This window comes from Phacochoerus africanus, chromosome 1 (genome assembly GCF_016906955.1).
Source record: "Phacochoerus africanus isolate WHEZ1 chromosome 1, ROS_Pafr_v1, whole genome shotgun sequence".
In the NCBI taxonomy this organism is placed as follows: Eukaryota; Metazoa; Chordata; class Mammalia; order Artiodactyla; family Suidae; genus Phacochoerus; species Phacochoerus africanus.
The window spans coordinates 277,460,524-277,482,920 of record NC_062544.1 but is presented as its reverse complement, the minus strand read 5'-3'; the positions used below and the strand labels follow the sequence as shown (position 1 = coordinate 277,482,920).

Genomic DNA, 22,397 nt, shown 5'->3' with positions numbered 1-22,397 from the left:
CCTAGAGGATGCCGAGCAGCAGCCCAGCCTCTACCCACCAGATGCCGTGGCCTTCCCTCTGGCTGAGAGGCACCCAGTCAGATGAATACTCTACCATCATGGATGCCTTTTTTTTTTTTTTTTTTTAGCACCACACCAGCTGCATATGGAGGTCCCCAGGCTAGGGGCTGAATCAGAGCTGCAGCCTACAGCACAGCCACAGCAACACCAGATCCAAGCCGTGTCTGCAAACTACACCACAGCTCACAGCAATGCTGGATCCTTAACCTACTGAGCGAAGCCAGGGATTGAACCCACGTCCTTGTGGATACTAGTTGGGTTCGTTACCACTGAGCCAAGACGGGAACTCCTGGATACTCTCCCATCAAATGCAAACTGAATGATCTGCAGAGGCAAAGGGCAGTTTCCTGGGGATCAACCTGCACCAGCTTCACAAACCTGGAGGACAGCCTAGAGGGATGCTCTAAGGAGAGGGGACTGGAGAACCTTTGAGAGGGTATCATAGCACATGACCTGCCTTGACAACTGCATCTCTTCAACCCACACTCAGGGCTGGAGAAATACTGATAGATGACAGGGTTCTGGCCAAGAGACGGGGCTTGCTGCACTGGGGGTGCGCTGGGGGACAGTGACCAGAGGTCTCCGCCCACCTCTGGGCCTGTAGGTGACATCTCTGCCTAAAAGAACCACTTGTCTCCTGGCTTCATCCAGCTCCTAGTCAGGCTTCAGGTCTCAGCTTAAACACCCCTGTCCCCCGGAAGAGTCCTCTGACCCCTCTTGCAGCTGCCCCCACCCTGCTGGCTCTGGATGTCCTGCTCAGTGCCACCTGGCACCTGCATTTCTCCTGGCACAGAACGTATCGCCTTATCTCACACGCCCCCACATATATTTATGTACCTGTATCTGTGCAGTAGTTTGGTTTCTGCACACTCCTCCCACTAAAACATGAAGTCCCGGAGGACAGGGACCCTGTGTCTACAGACGGAACCACACCCCCGTCCCTAGAATCCAAAAGGGCGTCCATGTCCAACAGATCTCGCCCCCCAGATATTTGCTGAATTGACGGGGAAATCCCTTTTCTTTCATTCTTTCTTTATCTTTTTTTCTCTTTTTTTGTGTGTCTTTTTAGGGCTGCACAACAGCATATGGAAGTGCCCAGGCTAGGGGTCAAATCGGAGCTGTAGCTGCCAGACTACACCACAGCCACAGCCACACCAGATCTGAGCCTCATCAGCAGGCGACCCACACCACAGCTCACGGCAACGCCGGATCCTTCACCCACTGAGCAAGGCCAGGGATCGAACCTGCGTCCTTATGGATGCTAGTCCGATGCATTTCCACTGAGCCACAATGGGAACTCTCTCCCTTCCCCACTGAATGGCAGGGGGGGATCCATAAGCGAAGTTCTTGAAGGGAGTGAGGCATGGGGTCATCACAGCCACCAGTGTCATCAATGTGTACAGTGGTTTCTTTCTGCAAAGACAACGAGACCAGCGTGTGCGAGGCAGACACGGAGGGCGAACAGCAGGACGGAAGACCTGAAAGTTGCCACATTCCCCCACATATTTTCCGGATGCTCAACAGAACCTTCCTGCGATGCATCTTTCGGACCAACGGTCTGTACGGAGTCACATCACACACCTGTCGAGGTCCCCGCAGCACGTACCGAAAGCCGGATGAGAGTTAGGTGCTAGGCTGGGTGCTGGTTCTATTCTTCCAAATCCGCATTATAAGGGGTCACTGTTTCCATGTTAATCAGGGAAAGGGGGGTTGCAAGGAGAGAGCGTGGGCCATTCAAAGACGACTCTGGGAGGCTCTCACGGTGTCTGGATCTTAACGGACACGTGGGCAGCAGCCCATCTGCCGACATTTAGTCTGTTCGGTTCCCCGTCACCGCGGCCAGGTTCCAACATCAAAGCACACAGAGACATTGCCGTCTAACTTTTATATGAAGAATTTAATTATCTATACACATAACTAATGCAAAAGGGTGTATTACAGTTGTTAAAGCCGCAGGTTTAGATATTTATATATTTTACATTCATATCCGTGAAAATACTGAAGCGCCAGGGACCGAGGAGGCGCCCTCGTTCTCTGTGCCCCGGGAGTGGAGAAGGACCTCTACACAATCGCCAGCCCGGAATCCCCGAGGGGAGAGATGAGAAACAGAAGATCACCACTGTTAAAAAGTCATTGGTAGACCTGCTAAATTGTGCTTGAGGCTCCCTTCCCACCCCCACTCCTACCCCCCGCCCCCACCCCCTGCGCCCTGTTTTCTGTGCTGTCAGCAACGGCGTTTTTATTGAGAGCTTCCAACTAGTGTTTAAAAGACAAACATGGCTTCGGCTACAACACATCCCACACATCACGGACCGTGAGCTCCATTTCATATTAATCTGTAGAAATTCCACAGTCTAGTTAAAAAATGTAAACATTGGAAATTAATTGCAAGGAGACTCCTATACATTCTTTCTTGTCAAGAAAATTACGTGTTCAAAATAGGTCGTTCCATGAAAAGCAACTGGAATAAAACTGCGTGGAACAGAGTCTAAGGCGCGACTGTAGGTACTGGTGATTGATAACCCCTCCATGGTGTGGTCTATGGGTTTCTGGTAGGAAAACACGCCACATCGAAAACCCCAAACAGAAAACACCAACTCAACCAGAGAAATCTGAGACCGAGCGAAAACACAGGTGCTTTCGCGTGTGGCTACAAGGTCACTGTGCAAAATAAAATTAATGCAATATGATTAGAGCATCATACAAGGTAAAAGCTTTTGCCATGGAAAGAACTAATTTCTTATGTACAGGATGTATTATTACATGCTCAACAAAGTACATCTGATACACACAAACAAGCACAAAACACCTTCTGAAGTTTAATTGGCCTCGTACTACATGTCTTTAAAACAGATATACTGAACTCCTCTGTACTTCTACGTTAGGCGGCCAACACCCAAACTACACAATTTAGTTGGTAACACTGGACAAAAATGAAAAAAAAAAAATACATCAAGTCTCAGATTTATGGACATTTGGAACATTTTTTAATAGCACATGCAGCATTCCTTGATAGTGGGTCTTTTTGCAAAACCAAAAGCGCAAAGAAGTCATCTATTGATTGATTGATTTGAATTGAACGGCTGAAAGATTTATTTAAAAAATAACGTGAAAACTCTTGAAAGCACCTGTGCCAAGGTGGGGGGAAGTCAATTTGAGTCACTAGGAAAGCCACAAAAGGACCCACTACCCTGTGTATTTTTGCAATTTTTTTGCTTCTTTGTCTGCAAGTAATAACTCAACATTGCTATCACATGCAACTAAGGTAAAATGAGGTAAACTGCTCTGCAGTGAGTTCTTCTACTCAGAAGGCAGTAGGTGATCATGCTGGAAGTCACATGATCAAGGCTGCATCTCCCATCATCCCTCTGGGCAGTGATATGGGATAGTGGGTCTCTTTGAGGACTTTCAAGCCTGAGGGGGGGATGGACAACATATGATTCCTAGAAAAAGGAGGAAAACAACACATAAGCAAAACAAAACAATGAGCAAAATTCAAGCTAGGAAAATGAGTCAGGCATGTAAACAGCATGGTGCCAAAATGATTAAAAGGGAAAAAAAAAAAAAAAGGAGAAAGGGGGGGAGGGGAGGGAGGGGACATGCTACAGAAGGAATGATTTAAAAAAACAAACAACGAAAAAAAAAAAAAACCAAAAAAAACGAAAAGAAAAACCCCACGAGATCAAGTCTTGCATCACAGAAGGTCTTCAAAGAGACTGTTGCGAATGCAGCAATGGGGGAACTTTACAAGTTCTGCAAACCAAGCTCGGCAGAATCAGAGCAATGCTGCATGTTTGACCGGGTGACACCAGAGAGGAGAGGCAGGCGAGCCCCCGGGGGCACTTACATTGCTGGCTGGGGTCCATGTCTGTGGTCAGCTTCACGTAGTTGGATGGGAAGAGCCCCACTTGGCCGTGGACTTCTCCCTTCCACCAGTCGGGGTCTTCCTTGTTGAGGACGTTGATGACCTGGCCCTTGTTGAAGGCCAGCTCGTCGTCGTTCTGCGCGGTGTAGTCATACATCCCGATCACCTGGCACACTGCGGAGACAGGCCGGGTGAGCGCTGCGCCCCCGCGCCCGCGGGACCGCCAGGTACCCGCCTGGGTCCTCTGGGTCCTTTCCGGGATGGGACCACGCCAAGGCACCGAGGGGCTTTGTGCAGACGGGGCTGGGGCTGCGGAGGCAGGGGGTTGGGGGGGGTGGACACAGAAACCCGAGGCAACGGCAGAAACGTCCACCCAAGCCTTTCTCGTTTCTATGGGCTCTTCCCCTTTTCAGGTTTTGTCTTGTCAGCAGAAAGTGTACGGCGAGGACTGAGAGCTTCCATGGAATCACTGCTGCCTGAGTGCAGGGGGACGGACGCCTTTAAAATACTGACTCTGAACACTGGCCCCGCCTCACAAGCAGCTGTGTCTCCTGGGGACTCTCCTGTGGCTCTCTTTTTCCTGTTTGTCTTATGGTGGAAGGTATTTATCACCTGACTTCCAAAAAGTTCCACTCTCTTTTACTGCATTTTTTGGTCTTTCTAGGGCCACACCTGAGGCATATGGAAGTTGCCAGGCCAGAATTGGAATTGGAGCTGTAGCTGCCAGCCTACACCACAGCCACAGCAACAAGGGATCCCAGCCACGTCTTTGACCTACACCACAGCCCACGGCTACGCCAGATCCCAACCCACTGAATGAAGCCAGGGATGGAACCTGTATCCTCATGGATACTGGATGGATTCATTTCCATGGAGCTACAATGGGAGTTCTACTCTCTTTTATTTTTAATTGAAGTATAGTTGATTTACAATGCTGTGTTAAGTTCAACTCTTTTTCTCTCTCTTAAGGGCTGCACCTGCAGCATATGGAAGTGCTCAGGCTAGGGGTTGAGTCAAAGCTGCAGCTGCCGGCCTACACCATGGCCACACCACACAACGCCAGATCTGAGCCATGTCTGTGACCTACACTACAGCCCACAGAAACACCGGATCCTTATTTACCCACTGATCAGGGCCGGGGATCGAATCCACATCCTCATCCTCATGGATACTAGTTGGGTTCATTACTGCTGAACCACAACGGGAACTCTTAATTGAAAGTAAAATCAGTTTCTTATTCTGCTGTACCTTTCTGTCTCAATATTTTGTCTCAAAGAAAGAAACGATTTCCACATTAAAGAACAATTTTTCTTTTCTCAAGTTCCCTCAAAGCGATAGAAGGTTACACTGTTTTCATTCCCTGGCATTTTCACGTTTTCAGTCTGCCTAGTTAGGCTGTCCCCCCAGTTAATCTTTCCTAACCAACCTATATATAGGCTTGGGCTTTAACAATTCTCCAGCTAATCCATTCACCTCGGCAAGCGATTTCTGTGGGTTTCAACCAATCTGATGAAGGGACGCACCAGGCCTCCCTGAGAGAGAGGCCCTCTGGCTGGCACCATACCCCTCTGCCCACATGAGGCCACGGTTCAAGCAAAGGGGGGCCTGGCTGGGGTCGGGAGTCAGTCACAAAATTGGCCGATCCTTTCATTTCTTGCCCGTGTGGCCAGGTTTTAATCTGACGTCACTGGGGATGTACAGCATAGACATGGAACCACAAAGCCCTGGAATGAAAATGCTGCCTTTTCTACAAATGCCACCCGAGCACGGACGGCTTAAAGACCTAAAGCAGCAGTCGCCTCCCCGAACCTCGCCCATCTCAGATGTTACTGAAGCATCTAATTTGGTCTCTTCAATCAGAAAAGAGCCGCCCGGCTCAGCTGCAGGGCCGGCTGCTCCCTTTGAGTCCTTAGGAGAACGAGTGCAACATCCTGCACATTAAGCGAAGGCCCTCTGTTCACAGGAAATGCCACAGGGCAGCTATTTCAGTCTCGGGCGAGCAGCACATTATGACCAGCAGACCCCCGTGGCCTCCCTGCTCACCCCCCTGACCTATTCAGACCCCGGCCATTTATTTATAGGAGGCCCTTTTTGTCCCCTTGCACCCCAACCCCAAATCCCAATTTAAATAGCTGGAAGGAAATCAAGAGAAAACTCTGGCTTCAGTGCCACAGCACTCAGGGCCTCTTTCGGAAGCCGACTCCAACAAGGGCTCCGTTGTACCCAGCACAGCCAAGCCGCTCGGACATTTGGTCCTTTTGAGAAACATATTCCATATCCCATTAGTGGGTGTCAGCCCCCGGCAAGTACCAGAAGGGCTCCCAGCTGATGTGAAAGAGAGTCTAAGCTCCTTCAGGAGCACAGTGAAAGGCCACCACGACCTGCGGGGCATCTTCTGAGCACACAGGGTGAGCTACTTACCTGCTGGGAATGCCGTCGGCTTGGGGGGCTCTGTTGGAGTGATTTTGCTCGTCCCCGGGCTTAAAAGTTTGACATAATTAGCAGGGAACCAGCCGATCTGGCGCTTTTTCCCACGTGCCTAAAAGAAATATATGCATAAATATATATTACAATGTCCACATGCTTTCACGCTTCATGCCAAACACGTTAATTCCTCGGTATTATTATCATTAGTCCTAAAGCCCACATATACTGTTAGCATGAACCATGACCTCGGCATTACCTGAAATTAACAGCTGAGAGCTGTTACGTGGGCCGGGTTTCCTATGCGATACACACTACGTTGTACTCCGTAAGCCACGCCATCCTGCCCGTGTGAAAACATTCTAGGCTCTGCTGACCCATGGCGGCCACCATCTAAATTTTAGCTACCGTGTTTTCATGTTGTAATATAATAACCTGTAAGTTCTATCATTGATGCTAGTTGTTTTTCAGTTATATGCAACCTTAGTTGCCTACACAACGATCCCAGGAGGATAATACTGTTACTGTTGTCACTTTCCACATAAAGAGGGGAAGGCTCAGAAAGGTTAAGTGACAAGCTCAAGGTTACAGGTTATGGAGTTCCTGTCCTGGCTCAGCAGAAACAAATCTGAGCAGCCTCCATGAGGACGCAGGTTCGATCCCTGGCCTCACGCAGTGGGTTAAGGATCCAGTGATGCCATGAGCTGTGGTATATGTCACAGATGCGGCTCGGATCTGATGTTGCGGTGGCTATGGTGTAGGCCAATGGCTACAGCTCCTATTCGACCCTTAGCCTCAGAACCTCTATATGCTGGGGTGCAGCCCTAAAAAGGCAAAAAAAAAAAAAAAAAGGGATTACAGGCTACTTAGTGGCAAGCCAAGATTCATACTCACATCTGTAACCTGTGTGTTGTCTTATGGATAGAAGACAACTGCGAATATATACAAGACGATGGACGTGCAGTGTATGCAGGACACAAGCAGTCTAAATCTGATGTTTTCAAAAGCCATCAGGCCTACGTGCTAGATCAGGGCACACTGTCCACTGCCATTCCTTTCTCTTTTACTTGAATCTGATTTGACACAAAATCCATTGACTGAGTATTTACACGGCGGGAGTTGCTGGCAAGGGAGAGGATGTGACACAGAGGAACTTCTAATAGAGTTGGTGAACCAAGACTTGCAATCCTGGAGTTCCCGTCGTGGCTCAGTGGTGAACGAACCCAACTAGGATCCATGATACAGGTTTGATCCCTGGCCTTGCCCAGTGGGTTAAAGATCCAGTGTTGCTGTGAGCTGTGGTGTAGGTTGCACACGTGGCCCGGATCCCATGTTGTTGCTGTGGCTGCAGTGCAGGCTGGCAGCTGTAGCTCCGATTTGACCCCTAGCCCGGGAACCTCTGTATGGCGTGGATGCAGCCCCAAAAAGCAAAAAAATAAAAAATAAAACCTTGGAATCCTGACATAATTCTATGAGATGAGACTCTAGTTAGGGATGATGAGAGGTGCTACAACCAGCCTTGTGGTCTGCCAGGAGCAGAGAATTCAGAAGAATTTATACCTCGAGGGTCTCCGTGCAAACACAAACATGCGCACCTCTGGAAGCAAGGCTCTGATAAAAACAGTTGCCTTTGGGGATGGGGTGGGAGGGACACATTTTAATTCCCTTTCGTAATTTTTTCTTTCTCTCTTTTCCCTTTTTTTTATTTTGGCTGTGCCTGCAGCATACAGAAATTCCTGGCCCAGGGACCCAAGCTGCTGCTGTGACAACACTGGATCCTTAACTGGCTGGGCCACAGAGGGACTCCTCCCTTCATAATTTTTAAATTTGAAACTATGTGAATATATAACTTATTCTAAAAATAAGGAAATGCAATCGAGAGAAAAGGAAATTTCCCTCCAGCTTACCTCGCCCTCTTGTCTGCCAATTTATCAAGAAGGATATTTTTGGGTTACTTTTAGATCACAGATCAAATTTCCCTTTCCTTGCAGTCTGATAGACTTCATGCCCTCGACTCAAGGACTAAAAACACTTTCTTTCTTTTCTTTTTTTTTTTTTTTGTCTTTCTGCCATTTCTTGGGCTGCCCCTGTGGCATATGGAGGTTCCCAAGCTAGGGGTCGAATTGGAGCTGTAGCCACCAGCCTATGCCAGAGCCACAGCAACTCGGGATCTGAGCTGCCTCTGCAACCTACACCACAGCTCACGGCAACGCCGGATCCTCAACCCACTGAGCAAGGCCAGGGATCGAACCCGCAACCTCATGGTTCCTAGTCGGATTCGCTAACCACTGAGCCACGACAGGAACTCCTAAAAACACTTATTTTCACTGTGAATCCACCGGTGGTTGAAGCCACTCGTCTTACATTTCCCACGTGTTACTCTATCTAGTATACACCGCCCCCAGCTCACTGTCGCTCCTCTTCCCCCAGCCCTGCAGCTTCACAAGGGCAGAACACAGAGCTCCCTGGCACTTTCTTCATGTGTGTATCTGCAGGAGAGAAAGTCTGGCTAAAGCACCGGAAGCCCTCCTGTGCACGGCAATTCCATCCGCATTATTGCGGATTGCAAGAACTTCTTTTGAAGATGGTACTAGGCGTGTGACGATGAAAAAACATAGTTTCTGTCTTCAAAAAGCTGATAACCTCCATGAGGAAGTAAGAAATGTTCATGGAGGAGTTCCCGTTGTGGCTCAGCGGAAACAAACCTGACTAGTATCCATGAGGATTCGGGTTTGATCCCTGGCCTCGCTCAGTGGGTTAAGGATCCAGCGTTGCCGTGCCCTGTGGTGTAGATCACAGGCGCTCAGATCTGCTGTGGCTGTGGCTGTGGCATAGGTTGGCACCTGCAGCTCCGATTGGACCCCTAACCTGGGAACTTTCATATGCCACAGGTGCAGCCCTAAAATGACCAAAAAAAAAAAAAGGAAGTTTCTAGGCTAGGGGTCAAATCGAAGCTGCCACTGTGACCTACGCCATAGCCACAGCCACAACACCTCTGAGCCGCATCCTTAACCCACTGAGCGAGGCCATGGATGGAACATGCATCCTCACAGAGACAACGTTGGGTCCTTACCCCACTGTGCCACAAAGGGAACTCCCTGGATGGGTTTTTAATGGCTGCCCACCAGCGAGCTCCCTGGGGAAGGTTCGTATTTGGCTGCTCTGGGCTGTGTCTTCTACTGCAGCCAAGACATACCTCATTAGTCCACCAACTCGCTCTTCACTCTTTTGGCTCTTTAGTTTTAACTAGGGGCCCTGTATGTACAGAAAGATACTGTATTTCTTTACTTCCCCACAGCACTGACCTTCCCCTTCCTGCCCAAGCTTTGCCTGGACAGAGCAATGAACTGAGGACACACACATGGGAATCAAAATTGTTGTGACGTACAGATGTGGCCTTGAATGCAAGAGGGCTGCTGCTGTACCATACCTTACAATGCCACTGATGCTGTGACATGCAAGGACAGCTCCATCAGGAGTCCTCGCTGCCCCAACACTGGGTTCCTGTCTGAACTCAGGAATCCAACAGATTTGGATACATCTTCGGAAGAATCCTTAGCTCTCACAATTCTGTTCCTTGCTGCCCGAAGTTTAGGAACCCAAGGGGTGCAGATAATGTGGCATCTCTCATTATACAAACACAGGACTTGGGCAGCAAGGGGTTCCTTCGACTTTGCAATGAAACAGCATCCCTTTGAGATCTGTTCAGATTGGGACAGAGCATTGGAAACAAAGGCACGAGACACTAACTTGCAGCTCTCCTTCCCACCATCCACCCGGGTTCTTTTTTCGGATCAAAATCAGCTGACCAGGGGCCAGGGTGAGCTGCTCAGGACCGGTGGCCGTGTAGGAGGCAATAACCTGGGCGATTTCTGAAAAACAAGACCAAACACGGCAGTGCATGGTTAGCGTCAGGAAGAGGAGAGCCTAAGAAGACAGAGAACCACCCCCAGGTTCATGAGTCAACAGCATCAGAGCTACAGTACAGGGCTGGTTTTCTACTACATGGAGGCTCCACAGCCCCCATCTACGAGCTGCAATGCAAAGGAGAACTGGCGCGGGCTGGGTTTATCTTCTGTTCTGCCCGGTCTGCTCTCGGACTCTCTGGGGACGTCCCAACTTGCCTCCACAAGCCCCCCCCTCCACGCCCCCTCCCCAATTCCTGAGAACATTCTGCTGCCAACAGCTGGGCCTCGTTCCTCTCCACCGGGCCCTCTGCCCCCACACAGTGCTTGGCACCCAGGCCCCTCAAGGATAGTTAAGTGAATCAAAGACCTCAGGCGGAGCTTCTCCACCCATCAAGTAGAGGAGAAAGAGAACTCTTTTCTTCGGGAAGCCCCGGGGAGCGGGCACTCGTTGTTTCCCATGTTGTGACTTTCTTCAGACCCTCTTTTCCATCCCAAGGACCATTTTTTTGTGTGTGTGCCTCACATTTTGAGGGTTATCCCCGAAGAGCGGGTAGGAATGCAATGCAAGTTTTACTGCTTTTTGAGTTAAAGGAGGATCCTGGAGTCGGGGGGGGGGGGGGGGGGGGGGGGGGGGGGCGGTTATGCAAAACAACAATTCAGCACAGAAAAGAAAAAGAAAAGTAAATAGTTTGTACTTTTCCTCAACGCGAAAAGGCTCATGGGAAAAATTCCAGCAGTACCACAGGCTGGGCTCTGCAAAGTCTACTGGCACAGGAGGCCGGCTGCGAAAGGACAAAATCCCTCCCTTGTGAACTCTGCTGTATCCGCAGTGACCGCTTCCCGAACTTCTAGAAGCAAGACAAACTGTTCCATTCTTCTACACTCTCTCTCCCCATTATGATCGGCGTTCCCGTCGTGGCTCAGTGGTTAACGAATCCGACTAGGAACTGTGAGGTTGTGGGTTCGATCCCTGGCCTTGCTCAGTGGGTTAAGGACCCAGCATTTCCCTGAGCTGTGGTGTAAGTCACAGACAGGGCTCGGATCTGACATTGTTGCGGCCCTGGCATAGGCTGGCAGCAACAGCTCCAATTCAACCCTTCGCTTGGGAACCTCCATGTGCCACGGGTGAGGCCCGAAAGACAAAAAGAAAAAAAGAAAAAAAAAATCGTTCTTGAAAGAAAGAAATGAAGGAAGATAGGAGTTCCCATCCTGGTGCAGCAGAAACGAATCCGACTAGAAACCATGAGGTTGTGGGTTCAATCCCTGGCCTCACTCAGCGGGTTAAGGATCTGGCGTTGCCATGAACTATGGCGTAAGTTGCAGATGCAGCTCAGATCCCAAGTTGCTGTGGCTGTGGTGGAGGCCGGCAGCTGCAGCTCCAATTCGACCCCTACCCTGGAACTTCCGTGTGCAGTGGGCACGGCCCTAAAAGAGCAAAAAAAAAAAAAAAAAAAAAAAGGAAGAAAGAAAAGAAGGAAGATGGAATGAAGACAGACAGATGGAAGGAAAGAGGTACAAGGCCCCCGTTCTGACACTATGTCCTGCTTCCCCAAATGCACTCTGGCCCCCTAGGACACTGTTTTGTAACCAGTGGTCACCATGCTAGGAGCACCAGGCCAGCCCTGCCAGATGCTTCCCAGCGCTCAGGGGAAAGCAAGAAGGAGCCCAGCTTACACATACTTGGGCTCCGCTGAGAGCTCAAGCTGGGAAATCTGGGCTGCGAATGAGAATTCTACCCCAGCAGCCAAGAACTAGCTCTAGACTCCACGAGTTAAGAGTTTTCAGTTTGGAGAAGGTCCAAAGGAGTGTCCCGTCTGGCCTCCGATGTTCCTGCCCCTCAAAGGACCTGGCCTGCGAAGCCAGCGACCTGTCCCCACATTCTTTTCTGTCTTCTGTATCTATGAGCAGCTCGCTGGTTTCGGTGCAAAGTTGGGCCACTCAGGAGCCTCTGGAATGACAATTCAAAATGTAAACTCATACTCAGAGGTCCCATAGTGGCACAGCATCAGGACACAGGTTCCATCCCCAGCCAGACAGAGTGGGTTAAAGGACCCGGCGTAGGTCACAACTGCGGCTCAGATCTGATCCCTGGCCTGGGAACCCATATGCCATGGGGCGGCCCCAAAAAATAGGGACAAAATTGCATATTGATGGTTAAAACATAACCTGGGTGGTCCGATCTCTGAGTCTGACTAAAATCCTACGACTACCTGAAAAACCACTTCTCCTCAGCCTTTGCAGCTGAGCACCAGACACAGATACACAAATCCTTCAGTGGCACCGAGGTGACTCTTTCAACCTGTAATTTCTTAAGGCTGGAACAGCAAAAAAAGCTCAAATGACCTAGAGGAGGAAGACAGGCCGTACCAGCCATGTGAGTTCACATCTGCTTCCTTCTTTCATGCTTCTATTTATAGAACATGTGATTTTTGTTTAAATAAGTGAAAACACTTTGAATTCAGAGGGATGACGACAATGTACCCTTGCTGTGTACCTGAGGGAAAACCACCCTTTAGTGGCTTCTAAATGAACAGGACCCATGCTCTGGTAATACCTGTTGCTGCTCTACTTTTTATGTCCTGGGACTACATATACTTTCAGGAAAAAAAAAAGGGGGCATCCTGCAGGTGACAAGAGGAGCTAAGTGGTAGCTGACCCTCCATCCTCCAGCTCCAGGCATTACACCTTCCCACATCCTGCCCGAACTGTTTCTTCATATGCTACGAGAACATTCTGTCTGGTTATGTCCCGACGTGGGAAGTTACATCCATACTTCATAGCCAGCCATCTATACACATTATTAATGGATTCCCAGGAAAGAAGCCACCCCCAAACACTCTTAGGGAAGATTCTTTTGTCGTCGTCTTCTTTTTTTATAAGGCTCCGGTCTTAACATAGACTGGAACAACTATCAATTACATTTAAAACAGTGCAAAAGAAGCATCGGGGTTTGCAACTTACCGGGTTTTTTTCCTAAACTCCCTGTTTTCCCAGCAGTTCCAGAGCCCTTAAAACAGAGCAGAAGGTCTCATTTGCATACAGAAGAGTTTTGGTCAAGCAACTTAAAAAGCAATTAATGATGAAGACGCAAACCAGATTGATCCCCTAAATTCCCCTTTTTCATTCTGGAGGAACACAGTAGCATCGTATCTCCTGACATGATGGTGTGTACTGGGAAAATATGGGGCAAAATAAGTACTTTAAAACCCGCAGCTTTTACCCTTTTCTTAAGGGAAAAATGAGCAAGGTACATGGCACTCTAGGGTCCCAGAGGGCTCCGGTATTGACCGTGTGTCACATGAAAGTATCATGTCCCCAGGTCCTGTCAAACTGGGGGTGCCCCACCAGGAAGACCCTAAATAATCCACACCCTAAACACTAAGCTTGTGCTTTTTGTCCAAATGATTACATATTAACTATTTCACACGTAAAAAAGTACAGAGACTACAAGAGACATCCATGTGAGTCTAACACCCAGATTTAATACTTGCATATATAGATATTTTGGTACATTTGTTTTAGGGCCCCCTTTTTTTTTTTTTTTAAGTAAACAATACAGTGGCAATTCAAACCCTCCTTCCCCCATCTCGTTATTCAAAGTGGCAGCCTCATCCTCAAATCCTTCCCACCCAAATCTTACTACGCTGCTTAAACACCGAAATTTCTCTTTTAATGCCCGACACACAGCTCTTAGAAGCAGACAATTTTTCTTTTTTCCCCCCAACTACTAAGTGTTCCAAAAGTGCTCTGGGGTTGAATTCCTTCATGGATACTCATGGAATTTTAAACCAGCTGAGTAAGCCCAGCAGAGACCTCGAGCTGGGCCAGGGGCCAGCCTGTAATCTGTCATTACAAAGTGCTTTATTTTGAATTAATTTTCACTCCTGGGTTCCCGTCTTTCAGTAAATTAAGTACTCCAATTAAAAGAGACCAAAACAAAAAGCTTAATTAACTAGACGGGAGTAACTGTAAGAATAAAAAATATGTAATTTCTCTACCAGGAATACAACTCATCCTTGTCTCTGTATGTATACTGCACTTCAACAACCATTTAGCAGGGAGAGCTTGAATGAAAATGGTTACTGTGATTGTGCTATTAACCAAGATATCCAATACCAAACTCCCTTGCCATTTGGATAGGCTGTGGGGATGGAAATGAAGGAAAACTAATGAAATGAGATTCCAAATGGCCAGTTACTTTCCCAGTGCAGGCTTATAACACACTCTCTAAATTGTGTAAAAAAACAAAGCACTTGGCAATACCCGGTGATACAGTTTAAAGCAGCTTCAACGTGCTCCCTTTTAAATACCACAGCCAGCACAGAAGCCAAGACAGGACTCAGCCGATCAGCTTCTGTCCTGGTGCTTCTCAAGAATGCAGCAGAAAACCTGCCGCAGGCTACACGCCCCAGCCCTGCTGAGGCAGAGAAGGAAGCAGGACGAGGACGGCTTCCCCCGAGTCCACAGCTCAATTCTGGCATTTGAGGGTACGTCCAGTTTTTAAGTTTGCCAGGATACGGCCTTATACACTGAACTCTATGTCTAAGTAGGATGAAAGAGCTGCCTTTTTCAATTTTTTCCATTATGAAATAATGTGCCTAAATGTTTGTCCAGTATCTTTCGCACTGCTTCTTCTTCTGTGGCTGATAATTTAATTCTGAAATTTTATTTTTATTTTTTACAGAATAAAACACATACATTTAAACACAATTCCATTCACACAGATTATTATATCATGGATCTTAAGAAACAGATTAAGTGACTCCCTCTGGAGAAGTGGAATGGAAAATATGCTGAGACACATAGGAAATTTATTCTATATTTTATCCCATTTTGTATGGCTTTCATACTTAGTATTTATTATTATCTATTACATTTCAATTTTTCTTTAAAAATTAGCATTATATTAAAATTGTTATATTATGCAACTAAAATTTATAAAGAAAGCTGTGGCTGATAACTTAAGACTGTGGTTAAGAAAGCACTTGACAACTCAGCTCACCTTAAAAAAATTTTTTTTTTTTCACTTACAGACTTTGGGTGGTTTGGGGTAGAAAACTAATTTATTAAACTATAATATAAGTAATGGTTTTTGTGCTTAACTGACCCCAAAGGAAAGCCACTTTAAGAGTTTCAAGCATGGTAGCAGAGTTTCATTTTTTATGTGTTTTTCCCAGCTCCTCTGAAACAGCATCTCCATGGTTCTTAATGGATCTAACTGGCCTGAAGAAGAGTTGAATGTTCCCTCTCCAGGTGGGCAGAGGACAATACAACGACTGCCCTACAGCAGTCATTTGTCCTACAGAAGGACAAATTCCAGCTTCTGCCAAATTCTTCAAGGATAAGCAGACTTATGTATATCCCTCCAGGGGAATCTCAGCAGGCTACTATTCTCAAGACCAAAGCAAGGGAAAACAAAAACAAAACAAAATAAAAATGATGACACTCTCTTAAAAAAAAAAAAAAGAAAGAAAGAAAGAAAAAATATCCAAGCAAATAAAACTACTCCTGGGAGCTACAGGGAAGGTGAAGAAGCTGATGGCAGACCCACTACTGCTTATCACGAGGCCCAGCCTCGATTCCCAGGCAGCTATGGGTCTGTTAAATGATGACATTTATAACCTGAAATTCTCCACTAACTTGAAACTGGCCACTACGAGAGGGGCTCCCAAACTCTGGCAGGCCCACGCCATCATTTCATTAATCTTCAGCTATCTCAAGATCACATTTTTTGCCACTGAATCTTTAGGGCCCCGATCATAACATTTGGGAGCCACTTCTAATATATAAAGATAAGAGCATTTAAAATAAATTCAGAAAAGCAATGAGATTCTGCTGTGTGGCACAGGGAACTATAGCCAATCACTGTGATGGAATACGATAGAGGAGAGTGTGAGAAACAGATTATACATGTGTAACTGGGTCACTTTACTGTACTGCAGAAATTGACAGAACATTGTACAGCAACTGTAATAAAAGTTTTTTAAAATAAAATAAATTCAGTCTCCGATCAACAGAGATACTAAGGTCTAGCCAAAGTGTACCCATCTCTCAGATCCTGTGTCTTCCTACTGAGTCGGCAAAAACAGAAATTCTAAAAACTCTACTGCCCAATAGTCTGGGATCAGTATCACCAAAATACTTTTGTTTATGTGGACAAAATATTGCTGTGTATCTTTCTTGGGGCATCCCAAATCAGTGACTGTGAAGACTTCATCAAAAATATTTACTCCGGGAGTTCCCGCCGTGGCTCAGTGGTTAACAAATCCTGCTAGGAACCATGAGGTTTCGGGTTCGATCCCTGGCCTCGCTCAGTGGATTAAGGATCCGGCATTGCCATGAGCTGTGGTGTAGGTCACAGATGTGGCTTGGATCTGGCATTGCTGTGGCTGTGGTGTAGGCCGGCAGCTGTAGCTCCGATTCAACCCCTAGCCTGGGAATTTCCATATGCTGTGGGTGCAGCCCTAGAAAAGGCAAAAAGACAAAAAAAAAAAAGAGTATTTATGCCAAATCCTAAGCCAGTTACACTCAAACCACCCTCCAAGGGCAGCCTCCATTGAGTCCTGGGGTGGGGGCGGGGCGGGGCACTGGGGGCTCTTCTGCTTCTGGGAAGCCAAGGCTGACCTCACAACACCAGTAAACAAGTTCAAATAATTACATTACAGGTCACACTGTATTTGCTGTCACGTTCCAAGACTTATGAGCAAAACCTAATAATGATGTTCTACCAGCAAACATCACGACTCCCCAGGAAGAGAATCATTGCACAGAAAGGGAGAGGAAACAGTTAAGGTGGGTTTACCTCGGCATCTTTAAGCCTCACATAGTTAGAAGGGAAGACTCCGGACTTGTCGCCCACTGTTCCTGTCCACCAGTCACCATCTTTCTTGGTAACCAAAATCACATCCCCTTGCTGAAAGGTTAAATCGCCTTGCTCAGAGCTCTCGTAAGTATACATGGCAATAAATTCTGGTGGGGAGAAAGAGGGAGATACAGAGAGAGCTTGATTGTTTACAGAAGTCCCAGACAGCGTTGCAAAAGCAAGTTTATGAATAAGGACATGAGGATAAGGTCCATTCAAGAGAAAGGCTAGTCACAGCAGATAAAATACAGAGTTGCCAACCCCCACCCCCCCCCCCCCCCCCCGGCCCCGGGCTCCAAATTCCCCAACCGCAGTCAGGGAAGCAATTCTTGTGAAGACCCAGGCCCAGGAACAACAGTAAAAAATCAATTGCATGTCTACCAACAAGAGCACCCAGCATGACCTCCGATTTCGAGCCATGGTTTTTTCGTACATGGTTTGCACATTTAAATGAACTTTTACTGAGCACCAAGGTTGTGCTGAACACTACATTGGATGCACTGGCTCATCAAATATCTGTAATTCACTTTTGGTTTTTGGCCGCACCTGCAGTATGTGGAAGTTCCCGGGCCAGGGATTGAACCCGTGCCGAGGTTGTGACCTACACCATAGCTGCGGCAACACTGGATCCTTAACCAACGGCACCACAAGGGAAGGTCCCAAAATTCACTTTTAAAGGTACCCAGTCACCATTTTAGAAACTTTTAGACATGGTCTATCCTTTATGTAAATTAACATAAGACACATTTTTCATTATTCAAGTGCCTCAGTGAAAACTTAAGTCCTATTGTATCACACACACGGACAGCAGGAAGCTGTTAAAATGCAAAATTTAAAATATACTTTATTTAGTTAAAAATGGACATCGAGGAGTTCCCATTGTGGCGCAGTGGAAATGACTCCGACTAGGAACCATGAAGTTGTGGGTTCGATCCCTGGCCTTGCTCAGTAGGTTAAGAATCTGGTGTTGCCGAGAGCTGTGGCGTGGGTCGCAGATGTGGCTTGGATCTGGCATTGCTGTGGCTGTGCTGTAGGCCAGCAGCCGTAGCTCTGATTTGACCCCTAGCCTGGGAACCTCCGTATGCCTCGGTGTGGCCCTAAAAAGACCAAAAAAAAAAAAAAAAAAAAGGCTGAGAAACAAAGATTACTTGACACAAAATTCTAGTCATTACATTAGGTAGAGAATAAAAGGTTTACAGGAAAATGAACTTAACTTTCTTATTTCCACTTTTTTCTCCATTTTTCCCTAGGCCTTTGTATATTTTTAAAAAAGCAATAAGAAAAAAATTTTTTAAAGGAATTCCTGCTGTGGCGCAGTGGAGACGCAGGTTGAATCTTGGCTGATGCAGTAGGTTAAAGGATCCAGGGTTGTTGCAGCTGTGGCTTGGATTCAACACCTGCCTGGGAACTTCCATATGCTGCAGGTGTGGCCCTAAAAAGCAAAAAAAAAAAAAAAAAAAGCAATTAAAATAAACCACCATTTACTAGAAAACTTTGTTTTATGATGGATGGTGTGTTTCTTGCTAACATTTCATATGACAGTCAATGCAGAGCCTACTGTCAATAGGCAGACAGTTAGTATAGAGGAATCCTTTGGCTAATTATAAGAGCCTCTGCAGGAGGCACTAAGGAAAGTTAAACCCAGAAAATCACAAAGCCTCTGGAGTTCTCCAGTGGTGCAGCAGGTGAAGGACCTGGCATTGTCACTGCCATGGCTCGGGTGGCTGCTGTGGGGAGGGTTTGATTCCTGGCCCGGGAACTTCTACATGCCTCCAGTGGGGCAGCTCTCCAAGGGGCTGCTTTAGCTTCAGCCGTGCTGACCTGTAGGCTGAGGCCAGCTGACCCCTGAGGTGAAAGGTCATCGGATCGTGTGAGGGAGAACAGGAGACTGCTTTAGCCCTCCGGCATGGGTAACACACACCTCCCAGTGTAAACTGGAAAAATGGTTGCCCACACGTGGAAACCAAGTGCGGCAGCTAAATTTAATAAGGACTTTGCATTGACGTACTCCTTCTTCTGCTTTCTCAATAGCCCGATCCATCCCTTTTCATTCTGCTCCCTTGTTTGTTCTTCCTTAGCTCGTGCTTGGCCATTTCAGATGGGATTCTGGGCAATCAGTCCTTCCCCCAGGGATTCCTGCACTTAAAAGTCACTTTCTGAAAAGGGGATCCAAGTTGTGGAGTAACGTTTGAAACGCTTAAGAAACTTCAGAGGCACGAGCTCTGGCTGAACCTCATCCTGCAGCGGCAGATATCAAGGAGAGGGGACAGACTGTGGCTCTGTGGGCCCTGTGTGTGCCCCGGCATCTGCGAGGCCAATCAGGATTCAGCAAAAATGAGGGATGTGAGCAGAGATCTGCAGGGGCTCCTAACCACGCAGACCCTCCGCCCTAGATGTTAACGCAGGGTGCTGGCCATTTTTAGGAGCTTCCCAAACTAGTTAACCCGCTTTATGGTTCTCTTTAAATCTGATTCCATTTAGTAGACGGCTGATAAGTGGTTCATTAACACACGTGAGGACCTTCACTCAGAATTTCGGGTGCCAAGGTCTTCCACCCACATTCAGGGTGGCCGGCAGTTTTTCTTTTCTTTTTTTTTTTTTCTTCCTATGTTTTAGGGCTGCACCCATGGCATAAGGAAGTTCCCAGGCTAGGGGTGGAATAGGAGCTATTACCCCCCCCCCCCCCGGGCTACACCACAGCCACAACAACTGGGGATCTGAGCCTTGCCTGTGACCTACGCCACAGCTCACAGCAACATCAGATCCTTAACCCACTGAGTGAGGCCAGGCTTCGAACCTGCGTCCTCATGGCTCCTAGTCGGGTTCACTAACTGCTGAGCCATGAAAGGAACTCCCTGGTTGGCAGTTTTTCTTCATGTTTCTAACCTAAAGCGTTTCGAAATGGATGTAATCAATGCCAAGTGAGGTCAGAGCTTAACTCTCTTCCGTTGCTCAACTTTCAGAATCTGTGTGGGGCTGAGGACTTAAGTGTGGAGGCCTCAGGAGCCGTTTCAAAACAAATCAGCATTCGTCGGCATCACTGCTGATGGGAATGCTCCCTGCCTTAAGTGGCTTTGTCACCCATCCAGGAAATGAAGCAAAATAAAGGAAATAAAAGTAGCAGACACTTGCTGACCTTTATTCTAAAAGCTTACATGTGCTCTCTCATCATCCTCGCAATAATTTTCTACCTCAAGGGGCAATTATTATACCCATTTTCTGGATGAGGGAGTGAAGGCATGACTAAGATTATATGGTCACTGGCGTGAGCCAGGATATACGCTCTGGGGCTCCGGTGAGACTTAGTGGATATAAACACTGAATGTGGGGAGAGGGGGCGCACATATAACTTGCCTTACACAGCACTGACTACATATCCTGGGTTGAAACGACCTTTTTGCCTTGTCCTCCTATCAGTGGATAAAAAAAGTCATTAAGATGACAAGAATGAATGCAGAGCACGATGCTAAGGATTGTTTTGGTGGTAACGGCAAGAACTGGATACAACAGAACGCTGGACTCGTTCCGTGATGATGAGGTTTTATAGCTCTTCCTATAAACCAAAACTTTTTTTTTAACTTTTTTTTTTCTTTTTCTTTTTCTTGAATGGCCACATCTGCGACCTCTGGTTCCGTTTTAAACGTGTACCATATACCGGCATATATAATTCCCAGGCTAGGGGTTGAATCAGAGCTGCAGCTGCCGGCCTACGCCACAGCCATAGCCACAGTCACAGCCACACCAGATCTGAGCTGCATCTGGTACCTCCGCTGCAGCGTGTGGCGACGCCGGATCCTTAACCCACTGAGCAAGGCCAGAGATCAAACCTGCATCCTTGGGGACAGTATGTTGGGCTCTTAACCCCCTGAGCCACTACGGGAACTCCCTCATTTTTTTGTACTTCATTCAGGAATGCCTCTTGAAAAAGTGACTTTGTTACTGTCTAAATCACTATGAAACCTTTGTCCTTGCTGTGTCCATGGAAACGACTGTTTCAGTAATTGTATTTTTCATAGGGCAAGGCTTCTAAGGAAGCCACAGTCTTGTAATGGCAAACAAACTACATGAAAGAAGCTACCCTCGTGGAATTTATGCAAGGAACCGATGAGAAATTACTATACAACCGGGGAGACATCTATTAGCTACAAATACTGTTTAGGCTTCTTCAAGGAAAGCCTGTCTGACTTGGTAGCCTTACTTTTCAATTAGTGTTCTGATGATGGCTAGAGCCAATGTAGAAAAGACAGGAGATTTTTACTATGACAGCCTGAACTATGTAGCTTCTGTTCAGTTTTAAACCTGTACCATATACTGGCATGTATAATCCATACAATTATGTCATCAGGTAAAGATGGGGAAATAAAGCAATGAATTATTTGTGTAATAAACACCCCGCATGAAATTTTTAGGCCTAAATAATGCTGTGTAGTTATTCCCATGTGACACAGAAATTAAACTCCTATTTCATTTGGGGCAGTGGCATCTGATGTGACTGTGACAGCTTTACTGAACTGTACAGTGATGGTTTTAAAACAAAACACTTATCTGTAAGTCAGAAAATAGCAATGACCATGAATTAGCTACAGAGATGCTCAGAGACCTTGGTCCGTCGTGGATGGGCCTCTTCCAAAAGTCAGAGAGCTCACAGTCAAACATAATTCGAAATTTCAGTTTTGGAGTTCTGGCTGTGGCTCCTCAGATTAAGAACCTGACGTAGTGTCTGTGAGGATGTGGGTTCAATCCCTGGCTTTGCTCAGCGGATAGGTGTTGCTGCGAGCTATGGCACAGGCCTCAGCTGCAGCTCCAATTCAACCCCTGGCCCGGGAACTTCCGTATGCTGCAGGTGCAGCCGTCAAAAGAAGAAAAGAAAAAAAAAAAAGAAAAAGCCAGTCTTCTTTTTGATACATGATCGATGTATCTAATACTATTTTGAGAAGTCTCCACCAAGTCCTCTGACTTTATAAGAGCTAAACTTCATTCTACCTTCTTTTAATACAAGAAACATAAATTAATGTTGACTATTTCAAAACGAAATCCGACCTCATTTCAGACATTCACTGTATCTATCACACAGCTTCCTCCACCTTCTAAGGGACATCATTTGACGCAGGATCTCACCTTCTCCTGATGGGGCCGGCTTGGCTGCTGGGGAAGCTACTCTCTTTAGACTCGCAGGACTCTCTGAGGAGCCGGAATCCATGCTGCAAGGGGCAGAGAGACAACTTTAATTTTCATCCTTAAAACAGTACAAATGACACTGATGTTTCTTTTTCAAAAC

General features: G+C 47.0%; 1 protein-coding gene across 2 annotated transcripts in view; it reads right to left on the bottom strand.

The window, feature by feature from the left end:
• Positions 1-22,397, bottom strand: part of ITSN1 (intersectin 1) — a 235,828-nt gene that overhangs the window by 40,792 nt on the left and 172,639 nt on the right. Inside the window, exons 23-29 of one of the 2 annotated variants that reach the window (XM_047795833.1) lie at positions 22,238-22,320; positions 17,060-17,226; positions 13,219-13,264; positions 10,100-10,221; positions 6,347-6,464; positions 3,908-4,099; positions 3,025-3,503 (exon numbers count right to left, since the gene is read on the bottom strand). In XM_047795833.1, coding sequence (XP_047651789.1) covers positions 3,502-3,503; positions 3,908-4,099; positions 6,347-6,464; positions 10,100-10,221; positions 13,219-13,264; positions 17,060-17,226; positions 22,238-22,320 — 730 coding nt within the window. In that variant the 3' untranslated portion in view covers positions 3,025-3,501. Of the gene's footprint in view, positions 1-3,024; positions 3,504-3,907; positions 4,100-6,346; positions 6,465-10,099; positions 10,222-13,218; positions 13,265-17,059; positions 17,227-22,237; positions 22,321-22,397 lie in introns of those variants that run through there. The other variant, XM_047795839.1, reaches the window with a different exon arrangement.